Source organism: Vanderwaltozyma polyspora, genomic scaffold (assembly GCF_000150035.1).
Source record: "Vanderwaltozyma polyspora DSM 70294 KpolScaffold1045 genomic scaffold, whole genome shotgun sequence".
NCBI lineage: Eukaryota > Fungi > Ascomycota > Saccharomycetes > Saccharomycetales > Saccharomycetaceae > Vanderwaltozyma > Vanderwaltozyma polyspora.
The window spans coordinates 87,812-102,802 of record NW_001834678.1 but is presented as its reverse complement, the minus strand read 5'-3'; the positions used below and the strand labels follow the sequence as shown (position 1 = coordinate 102,802).

At 33.7% G+C, this 14,991-nt stretch overlaps 6 protein-coding genes and 1 further gene across 6 annotated transcripts, besides 2 other annotated features; 5 read left to right on the top strand and 2 right to left on the bottom strand.

The window, feature by feature from the left end:
* Positions 1-112: 112 nt before the first annotated feature.
* On the top strand, positions 113-1,261 carry MRX9 (Mrx9p; the record flags this gene model as incomplete). The annotated part of the gene is made up of 1 exon (XM_001645864.1): positions 113-1,261. One exon carries the CDS (start codon positions 113-115, stop codon positions 1,259-1,261), a length of 1,149 nt encoding a protein of 382 aa, XP_001645914.1.
* A 1,033-nt stretch (positions 1,262-2,294) lies between these two features.
* Positions 2,295-3,764: a sequence feature (similar to hypothetical protein; correction of possible frameshift sequencing error~similar to Saccharomyces cerevisiae YOL063C).
* On the top strand, positions 2,295-5,016 carry Kpol_1045p42 (the record flags this gene model as incomplete).
* Positions 3,766-5,016: a sequence feature (similar to hypothetical protein; correction of possible frameshift sequencing error~similar to Saccharomyces cerevisiae YOL063C).
* A 415-nt stretch (positions 5,017-5,431) lies between these two features.
* Positions 5,432-7,570, top strand: Kpol_1045p41 (uncharacterized protein; the record flags this gene model as incomplete). The annotated part of the gene is made up of 1 exon (XM_001645863.1): positions 5,432-7,570. The coding sequence occupies one exon, from the start codon at positions 5,432-5,434 to the stop codon at positions 7,568-7,570; it is 2,139 nt and encodes a 712-aa protein (XP_001645913.1).
* Positions 7,571-7,865: 295 nt separating this feature from the next.
* PRS2 (ribose phosphate diphosphokinase subunit PRS2) lies at positions 7,866-8,885 on the bottom strand (the record flags this gene model as incomplete). The annotated part of the gene is made up of 1 exon (XM_001645862.1): positions 7,866-8,885. The coding sequence occupies one exon, from the start codon at positions 8,883-8,885 to the stop codon at positions 7,866-7,868; it is 1,020 nt and encodes a 339-aa protein (XP_001645912.1).
* A 1,094-nt stretch (positions 8,886-9,979) lies between these two features.
* Positions 9,980-10,741, top strand: UBC6 (E2 ubiquitin-conjugating protein UBC6; the record flags this gene model as incomplete). The annotated part of the gene is made up of 1 exon (XM_001645861.1): positions 9,980-10,741. The coding sequence occupies one exon, from the start codon at positions 9,980-9,982 to the stop codon at positions 10,739-10,741; it is 762 nt and encodes a 253-aa protein (XP_001645911.1).
* A 497-nt stretch (positions 10,742-11,238) lies between these two features.
* KTI11 (Kti11p) lies at positions 11,239-11,487 on the bottom strand (the record flags this gene model as incomplete). The annotated part of the gene is made up of 1 exon (XM_001645860.1): positions 11,239-11,487. One exon carries the CDS (start codon positions 11,485-11,487, stop codon positions 11,239-11,241), a length of 249 nt encoding a protein of 82 aa, XP_001645910.1.
* Positions 11,488-12,712: 1,225 nt separating this feature from the next.
* Positions 12,713-13,321, top strand: Kpol_1045p37 (40S ribosomal protein eS8; the record flags this gene model as incomplete). Its single annotated transcript, XM_001645859.1, has 1 exon — positions 12,713-13,321. One exon carries the CDS (start codon positions 12,713-12,715, stop codon positions 13,319-13,321), a length of 609 nt encoding a protein of 202 aa, XP_001645909.1.
* Positions 13,322-14,991: the final 1,670 nt, after the last annotated feature.

Genomic DNA, 14,991 nt, shown 5'->3' with positions numbered 1-14,991 from the left:
CTATTTATTACTATATACATAAAAGTTGAAGCTTATAAAGGCATATAATTAGCAACAGATATCAGGAACAAAGCATTCATAACAGGTGGTAATAGTTACTCAGGTTTTTAAGATGAGAATTGTTGGTATTCCCAGAACTGGTGCTGGTATGGGTATTTTACCAAAGAGCCCTGTAAAGCCTTTCCAGAATTATGCTGTAATAAGACCTTTAAGTAAACTAATGATACAACAACCCAGGACTAATGTTCCTTTATCGATTCATAATAGAGATACCATAAAGCTAGGATTAATAAGAGATGTGAAGAGAACTAATTGGATAAATACCAGAGGTCCATTGATTTTAAGGAATAATTTCCATCAGGGGAGACCTCTAAGCAATATGTTTAATGATTTTGGTAAACCACCAAAGTTCAGAGTATTTGTAGTGCCCAATTTGATTATTTTAGCTGGGATGACTCTAACTTTTGCATTGTTTTTGATGGTGATACCGATATTATTCAGTTTCTTCTTCCCTCTTTTAATACTATTCATAGGATTTCATCAATTTAAGAGATGGAGAGCAAACAGAATGATAAACAAATGGTTTGATGGATTGAAGAATTCTCATTTGAGAACTAGGATGTCCACTATGTATGCTATTCATACGAAAAATCTAGAAGAAATGTTACATAATGAAGCAAAACAGTTTGGAAGTTATGGTGGAATATTTAATGAAACTTTAAATGCTATGAAAATGAACCCAATGTACAAGAACAGCATTGAATTCAATGAAAGTGGTGAGAAACTAAGAAATTTTATAGAGTACAGGGTTATTGAGGCCATATATAAAAATGAAGAAGGGATAAGAACAACATTATTTCATAACTATGAGAAGGCTTTAGATCCAAATATTGACAAACCTTTTAGACTTGATTTTAATAATGTCAACTCTTTCCAAAGATTTGAAAAAGATGGAAGTTTAATTTCCAGTGTTACATATCCATTATACACTAATTTAAAAGATAAACCAGCTGTGGTAGTAGGTTATGTTTCTATTGTGACCATGAATGATCATCCACTAAGAATCAATTTAGGTTCAGGTGATATCCCTAAGGTTGATTTAAGTAAAAAATTAAAATTCATTATATCTATTAGATCCCCTAGTGAAATGATACCTAACTATTTCATAATTGATACCGTTGGTGAAACTGGTAAAATATTTTCACATTATAGTGTGGGTAAAACAACGGATGGTCATAACGAATATACATTGAATAAATGATACCAGAAAGATCCATGCATTTAATTGTAGATTTGATTAATTGGAGAATGTCAAACTAGTTCACTTTATTGGAACGACTTTTTCTATTTCTATTTTATGTCATTATTAAATTTGAATCAGTCAGGTACCGTCCTTTGAAAAAACTTTAATTATTAAACTCTAAATACTTTAGTATTATATATTCATTTTAAAGGTATAAATTGACCTTGCACTATAATTAACTTCACATCAAATCATAATATATGGTTGATGAAATGTCACTAAGCTAAATCTGACTATATCTTGAATATTTAACATAAAGTTTAAGGAAGATTAATTATGTAGCAATGAGATAAGAGGACATGCACAGGTTTACGAATTATAAAAGGTTGGGTCCCCATTTTTAGGTGATTGCCATCAGAGACCAATTGGATAAAAGACGCATATCTGGCCAATATTATTGTCACGTGAAGGAACATTTCAGTACTATTATTTAGGTAGAGCGGTAGTTTAAGATAAGTTAATAAATCAATTACAAAACATTCAATATCAAATCACCAGAAGTGACAATTTAAGGTTACTTGAGTTCAATAGTACCGAGCTATCAACATTTTTTATTAATAATCGTCTTAAGACCAATCAACAGTTTTAATACTATTTCTTTCAATTTTGAGACATTTAAGCCACTTTCATTTAAATGAACAGGACATTCATAAGAAATATAGAAAGTATTTATTGAACATCACTCAAATAGTAATGAATAGAATACAAGTATGTATATATCTTCGTTAAATACTTTAAGATAAAGTCATAAGCTGTCTCTGAATCATAGTGAGACCTCTTGTATGTCACATGAACTCGAATGTCAATTATTGAACATATATTAAGTCACGTGTATGTATATCGGATGTCTTACTGCCATAGAAATATCGAAAATGATTTAAAGGTTCGATGAGCAAATGAAACCTTTGAATCACATTTAAAGAATGATGAGGAAAGGTTATTAGAACATTCGATTGTCCATTGACCACTTTCCCACAAATGTACTGGTGTGATGTCGGTTTTCAAAGAAGATATTTTTGCTAAATGGTTACTTTCTAGAAGAATCTTTTCAGTACAGGACAAGCCAAGTATTTGCTTCGATTCAAGAGTATTTGGACGTAATGGATCAATTACTTTACCTTCAAATGTTACGGTGAAAACTTATATCAAAGATGATGATTTTGAAGTTGAGAATGAGTATCCTGAACATAATATTAAAGCAATTGAAAAATATTTATCACAGATGAGGTCAGTTAATTTAGAGCCGACACTCTGTAATGAATATGGAGAGCCTTTTGTTGAGATGATTAGAAAGGAGCTGGATGATGTAGAACCAGTATGGACAACATCTGGAATACAGGATCCTGCAACATTACTTTTGCCTAGTTCTGAGAAGCTATACGTTGAAGAATGTGAAGGTAGCATTCCCCTAATAACTGGTTCGTCATTATCGATTATGGGTGTTGAAGGAAAGAATAATTTGCTTTGTACCTATGGAGAATGGGTATTCATCGCTATAGGTGGATTGATTGAGATTTATAATATTAATTTTTTTCTTGACGCCAATTCAAGACCAAAACTTCATCATCAATTTGATTTATTGGAAATAGCAAGTATTACATCTTTCGAGTTTAAGGAACAAATTAGAAGCTCTATTGGAGAAGGCGAATCATTAGATATTAATTATATGAAGATTTCAAAATTCTTTGGAAAAGATTGTATTTGTGCTTGTTTAGATAATGGATATATGTTTATTATCCATATTGAAGAGATGTTGAAGTTACCGAGTATACCCTATGTTTCAAATCGTGATAAAAATTATAAGTTAACTAAGGGATATCCATCTTTTATATACGCGTTTAGAGTTCCTGAAAGCTCATGGAGTGTTGATATTATTGAAACCAACTCTATTACATATATTGCAGTAGGTCATAACAAACCTGGGATTTCTTTATTTGCAATCAACAACCGAATAGGTTTGCAAGATTTTACTGCACATGATGCAAATTCATATGAGATACCCACAATGCATAATGTTCCTAGTTTGAATTTTATAAATGATCATAACTCAACTAGTGACAATAAAGTGACACTGTCATATGTTTCAATTTACGGAAATGCTTCTACACTTCAGATAAATTACGATGATGAGCTCTTAAAATTTAATGTAGATATTATCGATTCCCAATTTCTTGGTGAGTACTGTTGGACAGTAACTCCATTGAAAAAACGAGATTTCAGAAAGGTGACTGAATTCGAATATTTGAATTTAAATTATCAAACAAGTACAAAGAAATCAATTTTATACTCCATTTGTCAAGATAGTGCGATATTTGGATGCAGACCTCCAACATCATATTGTTCAAATTCAATGGGTATTGGTACTCTCACAACTCAGATACCCGTTCCAACTTCAAATCTTGCATTAAGATGTACCAATGGTATTCATACATCTGAGATAAGACTTAATTTACGTCTTTTATGACAGTGGAGATATTTCTTTTGGCACAATAACTGACTCAGAATTTGAAAATTGTACAGGCTACCATTTAAATTATGTTTTATCTCAAAGTAATGCAGCAAAGGCAGGTGAAAGAGTTGTACCTCAATCTAAGGATCCCATCATACATTACTATTTATTTAATGAAGAATCAATTTCTATTCATGCGAATTATGATGAGTTCATTAGAAAATATGATATCTGGTGGAATTCTAAAGATATCATAGGCGATGAGCCTTCCAAAAATTCTATATACAAAAACTATAAATGGACGACCGCTGATGAAGAACTAGCTGAAGGTGGACAGACTGGCACAATTAATCATAGAAGATTAAAAAACTTCAGCAATACCCATTGGAAGGAATCGCTCAAATATAATGGGGATAGAGGAGGTATTGGTAGTATTTTAATTTCGTCAATTTACTTTGATCCTAACTCATTATTAAATTGGAAGGCCTATAACAATTCCAATATCGATTATACAGCCAAGGAGTTGGAAGGTTTTGTAATAGATGATAATGGTGGAGAACGATCGCCAAGTAGTTTATTTGATGACGAAGATGAAATGAAGTACGATGCTCAAAGGCAATGGCAAATTCACAATCATGTTCTTAAAGTTAAAAATTTGCTAAATTTAGTAGAACCAAGTTCTACTTCATCATTAACAGGATTTAAACTCAAAGAATTTGATGATGACTTTCTATTCGTAACCACTAAATCTCATCTTTATCTTTTAAAAATGAATCCTTTGATATTATGTTCATTTACGCCCGATGAGATATTCCCAACTGATGCAGTTAGTCTATGTATATCAACTAGATATTTATCTGTGGTCGACACCATAAAATACGTATGTGTTATTAAAGAACTAAACGCGGTAGTTGTTGCATCATCTATTGGTGCTTTATCAATTCTGAGATTAACAGAATACAATGGTATATATTCATTCAGACAAGAATATATACGTGGATGGGAGCCACAACGGCCAGGATTCCAAAATGAGAACAACAGATGCATGGCCGATTTGATCAGAGGTCAACGTTTAATGGGTAGTTTTTGTCCAGTGGATGACGTATATTTCCCATATTTTAATACTATTGGTATGGATTATTCTTTTATTGAGGTCGACGAGCAAAATAACCTCGAATGTTACGCACTGCTCTTCGTGGCTACTCCGAAAAGAATATTTAGATTTAAAATATCAGAATCGCAATCAATATTCTTAAAGACTTAGTTCTACTGATAAAGTAGAAACAACATTCTCAGGTAGAATGATTAATGTCTGACCAAACCTTCTTGCATGTTGTGGCGTTACCATACATTTTTTTGTATTTGCAATATCGCGATGAGGAAAATGTTAAGAGCAAAAATATTAACAAGAAAGGTACATGAAGAATTTAATTAATTCGAAAGCTTTATATTAAATGGATATGTTATCTGACTTCGGTTATATTTAAGTGGATGCAGTTCATTTAGAATCACCAATTCCTTAAATAGTTGGTTTGGGATTAAAAATAGGGAGACTAAATAAGAAAATAGCATCACAAAATACACTCAATATAGAAATCGGACTATTATATAATTACATTAAAAGGCATATTGTTACAGCTATAATTGATTTGATTATTTTAAGTTTAAAATAAGCAGAAATGTTTAAACGACTATTGAAGAAGAATACCTTGGGAAGGAAAAAGGATACTTCTGGTACTGAATTACTAAAAAATATCGCTGCTTCAGATGGATTGAAAGAAAGCGATGATTTTAATGAAGCCTATAATGTAGCTGACGGATGTGATTTGAATTCTGTTCCTAAGAGCATGCCAGTTAACGACTCTTCTCCTGTTTTTGAAACTATTAATACAAGTGGCGTCCAAAGTTTGGATGAACCTTCATTTATTAATTCAACATTACCAACATCAAAAGTTGATTCGAGTCTGGAAAAATCATTCGCAAGCGAATATACCCATGTTGAGAAGCCAGTCTTTTCTCCAACTAATGAGGAAAATAATTTAGATATAGATATAGACATTCACAAAGTTTACGGTTTGGAAAATTTTGGTAATACTTGCTATTGTAACTCAATTTTACAATGCTTATATAATATGAATGAATTCCGAGAAAATATTTTAGGTTTAACTCCATCAATAGATGCTAAGACTGCTGAAATATCCAGTATTCCAAATGATGAAATGAACAACAGAACAAGTCCAATAGAAGATAATAACGTTGATTCCTCGCATTTGGAAAATGATTATACCTACATGAAATCTAAAGATGAAAACAAAAATACTAGCAACATTCCGGTATCTAAATTTAGAAGACCTTTGAGAATTTCTTCTAATGTAAATGTAAATCCAAATGGAAGATTTCCTGGGTTGAATCTGGATGAGTATTCAGATCTCTCATCTTCTAACGAGCAATTTATAAAAGATGGTGAAATTTTACAGGATACCAATGAAACCATACCCGGAAGAGATGCAGTAAAATCCGATCCTAAGGTTATTGTTGGAAGGTTATTGAAAACTGGTGAGGATAATGGCAATGCACCAAATCTTCCATCATCGTCTGTTTCCGAAAAATCAATTCCTTTACAAAGTAACCAACTGCAAAAATCTGTTACAGCAGAAAGTAACGATACCTTTTCGAATGCAGCAAAAATATTAGAAGATAGAAAGAGAAGAGCATTTAATACAGGACCTGTTGTAAGATTAAAGTATCCGATTAAAATGCCTGAACATAACCTGTTTAAGGGACTTGAGGATATTTTTAGAGCTATAGCAGAAAGTAGAACTTTAACAGGTGTAATATCACCTGGGGGGTTTATGGAAATAGTTAAAAAGGAAAATATCCTCTTTGCTACAGATATGCATCAAGATGCTCATGAATTTTTAAACTTTCTACTAAATGATGTCAGCGATTACTTGGATAAGGCAAATACTGAAAAGAATCCTGATAATACAAGGTCTGGTAATGAAACGAATTTTGTGAATGATATTTTCAAAGGTACAATCACTAATCAAATCAGATGTTTAACTTGCGATACCGTGACGTCTAGATATGAATCATTTTTAGATTTCCCTATAGAAGTTATTGGAGATGAGACAATTGATATTCAGAAGATGATGATAAGTTATCATCAGAAAGAGATGTTGCAAGGAAGTAATAAATTCTATTGTGGAACATGTTTCGAATTACAGGAAGCTGAAAGATTGTTAGGTCTAAAAGAATTACCAAAAACTTTGGCTATACATCTAAAGAGATTTAAATACTCCGATGAACATGGCACAAATGTAAAATTATTTAATAAGATAAAATACCCAATAACATTGAAAGTGTCATCAACTTTTGATGAATCTGTATCAAAAGATTATGAATTAGGTGGATTAGTAGTACATATTGGTATAGGACCACAACACGGTCACTATATTTCCGTTTGTAAAACATCAGATTATGGTTGGCTGCTTTTCGATGATGAAACAGTAGAGTGTATTAGTGAAGATACTGTGTTGAGTTTCGTTGGGGACAGCAATAGTGCAGGCACTGCTTATGTTCTATTTTATAAGGAAATTAATAGTTCAAGAAATGTAGAAAGATCCCAGAATGAACACTTGGAAAACGTAGAAAAGCTTCTAGCATATGATGATTTTATTAGACAAAGAATGGTGGTATCAGCACAGGCAGAAGCAATTGCGGCACAGAATTCTGTTACCGATGTTCCCCAAGATAATAAAAACCTAATAAAACAATCAAAAAGGAAATCCAAACTATTTGGTTTTAAAAGACACTAAATAAAATAATGGATTTGAAACGATGATTTGGAATCATTGATGACAGTATATAGTTAATTTTATAAGACATTGTAATAAAGATTGTTTTAATAATTACTTATGTTATAATTTTAACAGATGACTTTTCGTTTCTAAATGCATTTAAAATTCTAATTAAAGATACAAGGAAACCATACGGGTTTCCTGTTTACTCTCCTAATCTACATAAAATATATCAATAATTTCGTGGGTTGAAACAATTATATTCTTTTAAGCTGGTAATTCTTTGGATTAATCACAAGATGTCTTTGATTAATCATACTGGAGCGTGAGTAAATAAGTAGGAGACCGATTCACCGTTATGTAATCTCCTTATGGCTTCTGCCAAAGTTGGACTGATATCAACTTGATCTACAATATCTAAATCTAAGTCTATTGGTACTGTATTGGTACAAACGATCTTTGATAATCTACTGTTTTTCAATTTTTCTCTAGCAGAACCGGAGAAGATACCATGAGTAACGATTGCAATAACTTCTTCAGCACCGTGATCTAACAAAGTATCACAAGCTTTTACTAAAGTACCACAAGTGTCAGCCATGTCATCGATCAATAAACATGATTTCCCCTTGACATCACCGACCAGGACCATTCTTGAAACTTCGTTTGCCTTTTGTCTTTCCTTATGAATCAAAGCGAAATTTAAATCAAGCTTATCAGCAATAGAGGCTACTCTCTTAGCACCACCAGCATCTGGTGAGACTAGAATTGCGTTTGCTAGATTTGTATGATTTCTAATATAGTTTAATACACTTGGTTCAGCATATAAATTGTCTACTGGAATATGGAAGAACCCTTGAATTTGAGAAGCGTGTAGGTCCATTGTGATGACATGGTCACAGCCTGCAGTTTCCAATAAATTTGCAATCAACTTGGCAGTGATTGGGGCACGCGATTTATCCTTCTTATCTTGTCTTGCATAAGGGAAACTTGGGATAACTGCAGTGATTCTTCTAACAGAAGCAGTTTTACAAGCATGTATCATTATTAACAACTCCATTAGGAAATCGTTAATTTCCTGTTCACCAGTACCAGTTTGAATGATATAAACATCTTCATCTCTAATACTTTCACCGATGGTGACAGAAGTCTCCATATTAGAATATTGGTATACACCCACTTTTGATAATGGGATAGCCAATTTCTTAGATATTAGCTCAGCAAGTTCTGGATGGGAATTCCCAGAGATTAGCTTGATACTATTAGAAGACATATGTTCACCACTACGTAATTTTAAATCGGATTCTTGTAACTGTAATTCTAAATTATGATCCATTCCTTACTGTTGATTCAGTCAGGTCGAAGGACAAATGAATTAACTCTATTTTTTTTTTAATATAATACCAAAAAAAAAAAAAAATTTGTAAAGGTAACCACAACGATTAGCAACTCCGCAGTAATTGACTACTTATTCGAAATCATCAACCTTTAACTTAACAATTCAAATGTTAATAGGTTTCTTTATATACTTTCCATAGAGCTCATCGAGATGATTGCAATTTTTCAATTTGATATTTGAAAAATTTTCAGTCACGTGATATCGATATTTTGTCATTTCCCTTGTTAATCATCCCCATTTCTCCAGTAGTTTAACTCAATACTGTGCCAGCCATCCATCCATCCATGTCTTAAATATAGTTAAAAATGAAATCAAATCAAATCAAAAGGGTAAACCATACAGGAATTGAATCTATTCGATGAGCACCATAAACAGAAGGGTGGTTGTATTATGGTTCAATCAATTGATGATCATCAGTATTCAACAATCTCTGATTTGCTTCAATTGGTGTCGTTTGTAAACCTCTGTCTGTGTCACGTGATTTCGGACAGTGCGTCATTTTAAGAAAGTTTTGAAATCCCAAATATAACTAGAAAGTTGATGAAGTATAAAACAAGAGATTGGATAGATTAAAGTATTTAAAAAGGTGGTAACGAGGTATACTTTTAGTTCCTAACGTTGGTTATCGTTTGCTTTAGTTGTTTAGTTTGGGATTTGTGCGATTGTTGAGCAGTTTAAGGCACATATTTCGTTAAGATAGGGACATAAGCGTACTCTTTCAAGTTACATTAATTTAGTGAAAAAAATATAAATATATAAATATATTTATATATTTTGCAAGGATTATTTTAAAAGACTGATAATACTTTCTCTTTTATTGGATCAGTTGTATTGATATTGGTAGTATAGAGTTTGGTATACGTGGGTTTATTTTGATCGACAGGTGTATTTGGATTGAATAATTTTTTGTAAATTTTTTTTTCTTCTTGTACATTTGGTTTGTGCAACAGCTGTCAGAAAAGTTACGATAATAGGGGAAGACACATAGACATATACAAATATATTCTGATATTATTATAAAGAAAGAGAAAATGGCTACAAAACAAGCACACAAACGTTTGACGAAGGAATATAAGATGATGATGGAGAATCCTACTCCATATATTATTGCTCGACCTAATGAGAGTAATATTTTGGAATGGCACTATGTTATTACAGGCCCTCCAGATTCGCCTTATCATGATGGTCAGTATCATGGTACTTTGACATTTCCAAGTGATTACCCATACAAACCACCTGCTATTAGGATGGTTACGCCGAATGGTCGTTTTAAAGAGAATACCAGGCTTTGTCTTTCGATGAGTGATTACCATCCAGATACGTGGAATCCAGGCTGGTCAGTAGCAACGATACTAAATGGGCTACTAAGTTTCATGACTGGCGACGAACAAACGACAGGATCCATCACCACTACGGAACAACAAAAGAAAATACTGGCTAGGAAATCTATAGAATACAATACTTATCAGAGCATCAGGTTCAAGACAGTTTTCCCAGATATAGTTGAAGAGAACATAAAAGTTATTGAAGAGAAGAAAAATAATCAGAATGAAAAGGAAGACGAGTTGTTAGCAGGAACTAAGAAACAAGAAGACGCAATTGCAAATGCAGCCAAGGAGAAACCGATTTCCTTAGAAGAAATTCTAGATCCAGAAGATCGAATCAGAGCAGAACAGACCCTAAAGGCTATCCAGGAAAAGGGTAATGAAAACAATAATCCACAAGGTAGCTCATCGACTTTATACATCATTATAGCGGTATTCTTATTCTTCCTGGGACTATCGATGAAATAATCAACTGCACAAGAGGGATAAACAAGCTTCAGTTGTATGTGCTCTTTTTATTTTGTTTTAATTTATTTTATTATTTTTTTTGGAAACCTTTATATTAAAACCTAAAGCTGATATCTCCTTAGAACAATGAAGAATGGAAACAATTATAGCGCTTAATAACAACGGGAATGGGATACTAACACTGAGCCACGAACACAAATAAAATAGTTTTTGTACCTTTTTTATTACATTTCTTATATGTTACATAGAATATATGTATATATGAATACAAAGGTATGTAAGTATAATAATAACGATAATAATAAGTATACCCTTTAAAAGACAACCTAGTAGTAACCCAGTAACTCTATAGTAATGACCCAATATAATGAATAATGACAGACGGACCCAGTCCAGTATGAAAATTAATGTACATTTGTCCTTGCTCTTCTTTTCCTTCCCCCACTTCTTGCAATATTGTTTTCTTATTTATACATGTATATGTGTATCTAACTATATTAAGCAGCTACAGCGATAGGTTCAGGAGGTTGTGAACCAGCTTCCTCGTAATATTCAGTCAAATCATCCTTATCAAAAATAACTTGAATCATCAAGGAACAACTAGGACATACAGCCACATCATCGCCATCGTACAGATCATCAATAAATACTTGGAATCTATCACCACAGGGACATGGATAAGAAAATATCTGTGTGTCTGGATCAAAAGTCATGTCCTCAATTTCAATTTGATCATAAGTAGACATCGCTGGCGATTAAATGATAAGAAAGTAACAGTCAAGCAATGACGAGAACTTGGATATACCCGATATGTGGTTTATGTAGTTTTTACAAGAACACTATACCCATATTTTCTATATATTCAATATAAAATAGTAATATCAACCTTTTATAATAGTTAATAAGTCTTCGAGATGAGATGACGAATTTTCTTCATCTTCTTGGTTCTTTAATTTTCTTTTTTCTTTTTGGCAACAATAATCATGTGATCTGTATGTGACTGTTACACCCAGACATTTATCGAATGGTGGAGTATTTTTATTCTTTTTTTCGTCAAACTTTTATTTTTCAGATTTTTCAATTTTTTCCAGATTTTTTCAAATGTTGGATTCTGTTTCATTTGGAACGCGACTTGGACAAAGTGACGGCGCGCGACGGGAAGGATAGGTAAACTAGACGTTGCGTCTAGTAAGAACCTGTGAACTGTTTAGGCAGAGGAGAGAAGCTCCCTCTAGGCAGAACTGCTCCTTCAGGCAGTCGCCAACGGGTTGGCAAAAGATCAGATAGCAAGCCCGAAGATGAAGAGAACGAGATGAATACGGGCGGAACCCAGATGCACGCACGCACGCAGACGCACTCACCACTATATTCCAAATTTCACTATCGCTGCTGTTTTGAAACTTTTTCACTGAATGTGCAGCTTAACTACTGTATCGAACAGTAGGCCAATGGTAAAACCTATTACACTCAATCATCCAAACCAACCAAACTAATGCTTCATATCGCAAGAGACAAACACAACTTTGTATCGTAATCTGTAAAATTGTTTAATATTGCAATTTGCCAATTGTCTAATCTTCTCTCATTGATGTAACTTCTTCTTCCAAAGCCCACCATTTCATTCAGTTACTTGCCAACTATCCCATCTCTCACCTCTCTCTCTCTCTTTCTCTCTCTCTCTCTCTATTGGTATGCTGTTGTATTGGTGGGACTCTCAGGTCTTCTTCTGTTGGTGCCAGAGAGAGGAAGATAGTTTGTGATGCTGATGCTGATGGGTTTTGCCAAAAACTCTTTACTCTTTCTAAACATAATCTTTTCTTTGATAGTAACAAAGTATTAATTTTTACTATATTATTATAATCTGAAATTTGATATATATAAAATAGTTTTGTTGTAGTATCAAGGTTTTTCTTGTATATTGGAAGTATAAAGAAGACCAAGGGTTAAAAGTTATATCAATAAGAATACACAATGGGTATTTCTCGTGATTCTCGTCATAAAAGATCCGCCACTGGTGCCAAGAGAGCTCAATTCAGAAAGAAGAGAAAGTTCGAATTAGGTAGACAAGCTGCTAACACTAAGATTGGTACCAAGAGAATTCACTCTGTCAGAACTAGAGGTGGTAACCAAAAGTTCAGAGCTTTGAGAATTGAAACTGGTAACTTTTCATGGGCTTCTGAAGGTGTTGCCAAGAAGACCAGAGTTGTAGGTGTCGTCTACCACCCTTCCAACAATGAATTAGTTAGAACCAACACTTTAACTAAGGCTGCTATTGTTCAAATCGATGCTACTCCATTCAAACAATGGTACGAAGCTCATTACGGTCAAACTTTAGGTAAGAAGAAGAACGCTAAGGCTGCTGAAGAAGAAGTCGTCAACAAGTCTAAGAACGCTGAAAGAAAGTGGGCTTCCAGAGCTGCTTCCGCCAAGATTGAACAAGCTGTTGAATCTCAATTCGGTGCTGGTAGATTATACGCTTGTATTTCTTCCAGACCAGGTCAATCCGGTAGATGTGATGGTTACATTCTAGAAGGTGATGAATTAGCTTTCTACTTGAGAAGAATGACCGCTAAGAAATAAGTTAAGAGTTAATATAGTCTTACATATTTTACTACATATTAAATTTAAAATTTAAATTAAATCTTTTCAATATAATAAATACAATAGTTGTACTTAAACAAAGAGCAGATGAGACAATGAGATAGATGGAAGGTACCTGAGTTTATTGTACTAGATATACTTTGAAACAGGACGATCGAGTGGGATAGATATAGGAGCTCAAGAGGAAAAAGGATAAGAAGTGAATAAGAAAAGAAAGCCAAGACATAATATAAATATATAATCAGTAAAAAGGCAATATCGTTTATCTGCAAAACCAAAAGGTTCAGTACAGGTCTGTGTTAAAATATTTTTTCATCATGATATATATAAATAAAAATAATGGGAGGGTGAGGGGTTAGTGGACAGTACAAATTTTAAGATTGTTAAACCATATTGTTTTTTGTATGGGCCTGTCATCTAAGGTATGTCTTGTATAATCGACGGATACAATCAAAACATATCATAAAACATAGTCCATACACAAAAACTAGCGTGACAGATTTCTTTTACACATGCAGACATGTGTAGTGCATGCGATACATGTAAAGATATGAAATTATCACTGTTATAGTCACAATTGCTACCACAATTAGATATATATATATATTTATATTTCATTGTAAACAATACCACAAGTAAGAGAAGAGATAGATATAGAATGGATGATCTGGATGTCCTTTATATACTTTTCCAAAATCTGTGAAAACCGAAATCAAAAAAGAGAGAAAGAGTGAAAAAAAATTAAAAGAACGGTGCATGTGTCCGTATCCAGTGATTAATATGTATGATCGTTTGGTACGTGCCATACGATTTCGAAACTATTGGAAAGTTAGGGCATTTTGGCATTTTGTTGTTTTTTAGTTGGTAGCGCCTTGTGATTGTTTGTTTGTGGAACCAAAGTAGAATAAAAAAAAGGACGGTCTTTGTAGAGTCAAGTAGACTAGGCCAGACTAGCAGGTGTTACTTGCATCGAGAGCAGATGGAACCAACACGAATGTGCAATTCAACGCAACAAAGATCAACTATATGAACAGATTGAGCCAATCATCCCTCTTTCAAGTCAATGATTGAAAGAGGTACCGTGGGGGGGCAGAGCCAGAGCCAGAGCCAGAGCCAAGCTCTTTTCGCATATTTAGCCGCCAATGTGCTAGTCAGTGTCGCCGTCAAAACACGACAGCGGCAAGACGTTTCAATCTTAATTCTGCCTCGTTTCGTTTCCTTCTAGAAGCTTCTAGAAACAAACCAGACACTGGCACATGCTGAAAAAGTGTGAGTGTGAGTAATATGGGGTGCACCGGTTGTGGCATCTCCATCTGCCACACAAGGCTCTCTCTGTCTCTCGTTCCCTCCCCTAATTTCTTCTTTTGTCCCCCATTGGGCAATACCCGAAAGCGGCGGTACAAGGACTGGCACTAACACTAACACTACACATAGTGATAATGGTGATGAAATAAGGGGAGCAAACTGTGCATTGAAAAGGATTGTCCTGTTGCGTTCTCATCGTCGTTTAATTCTGGTCGTTGTTGTCCTTTCGACACCTTTTTGTAAACATATATAAACCCTCATCGATATCGCCCAACTTATACCTTAAACTGATTCAATCCTTTCCGTTTGGCTTTGGTATTTTCTCTTTGTCTTCGTCTTGGCGG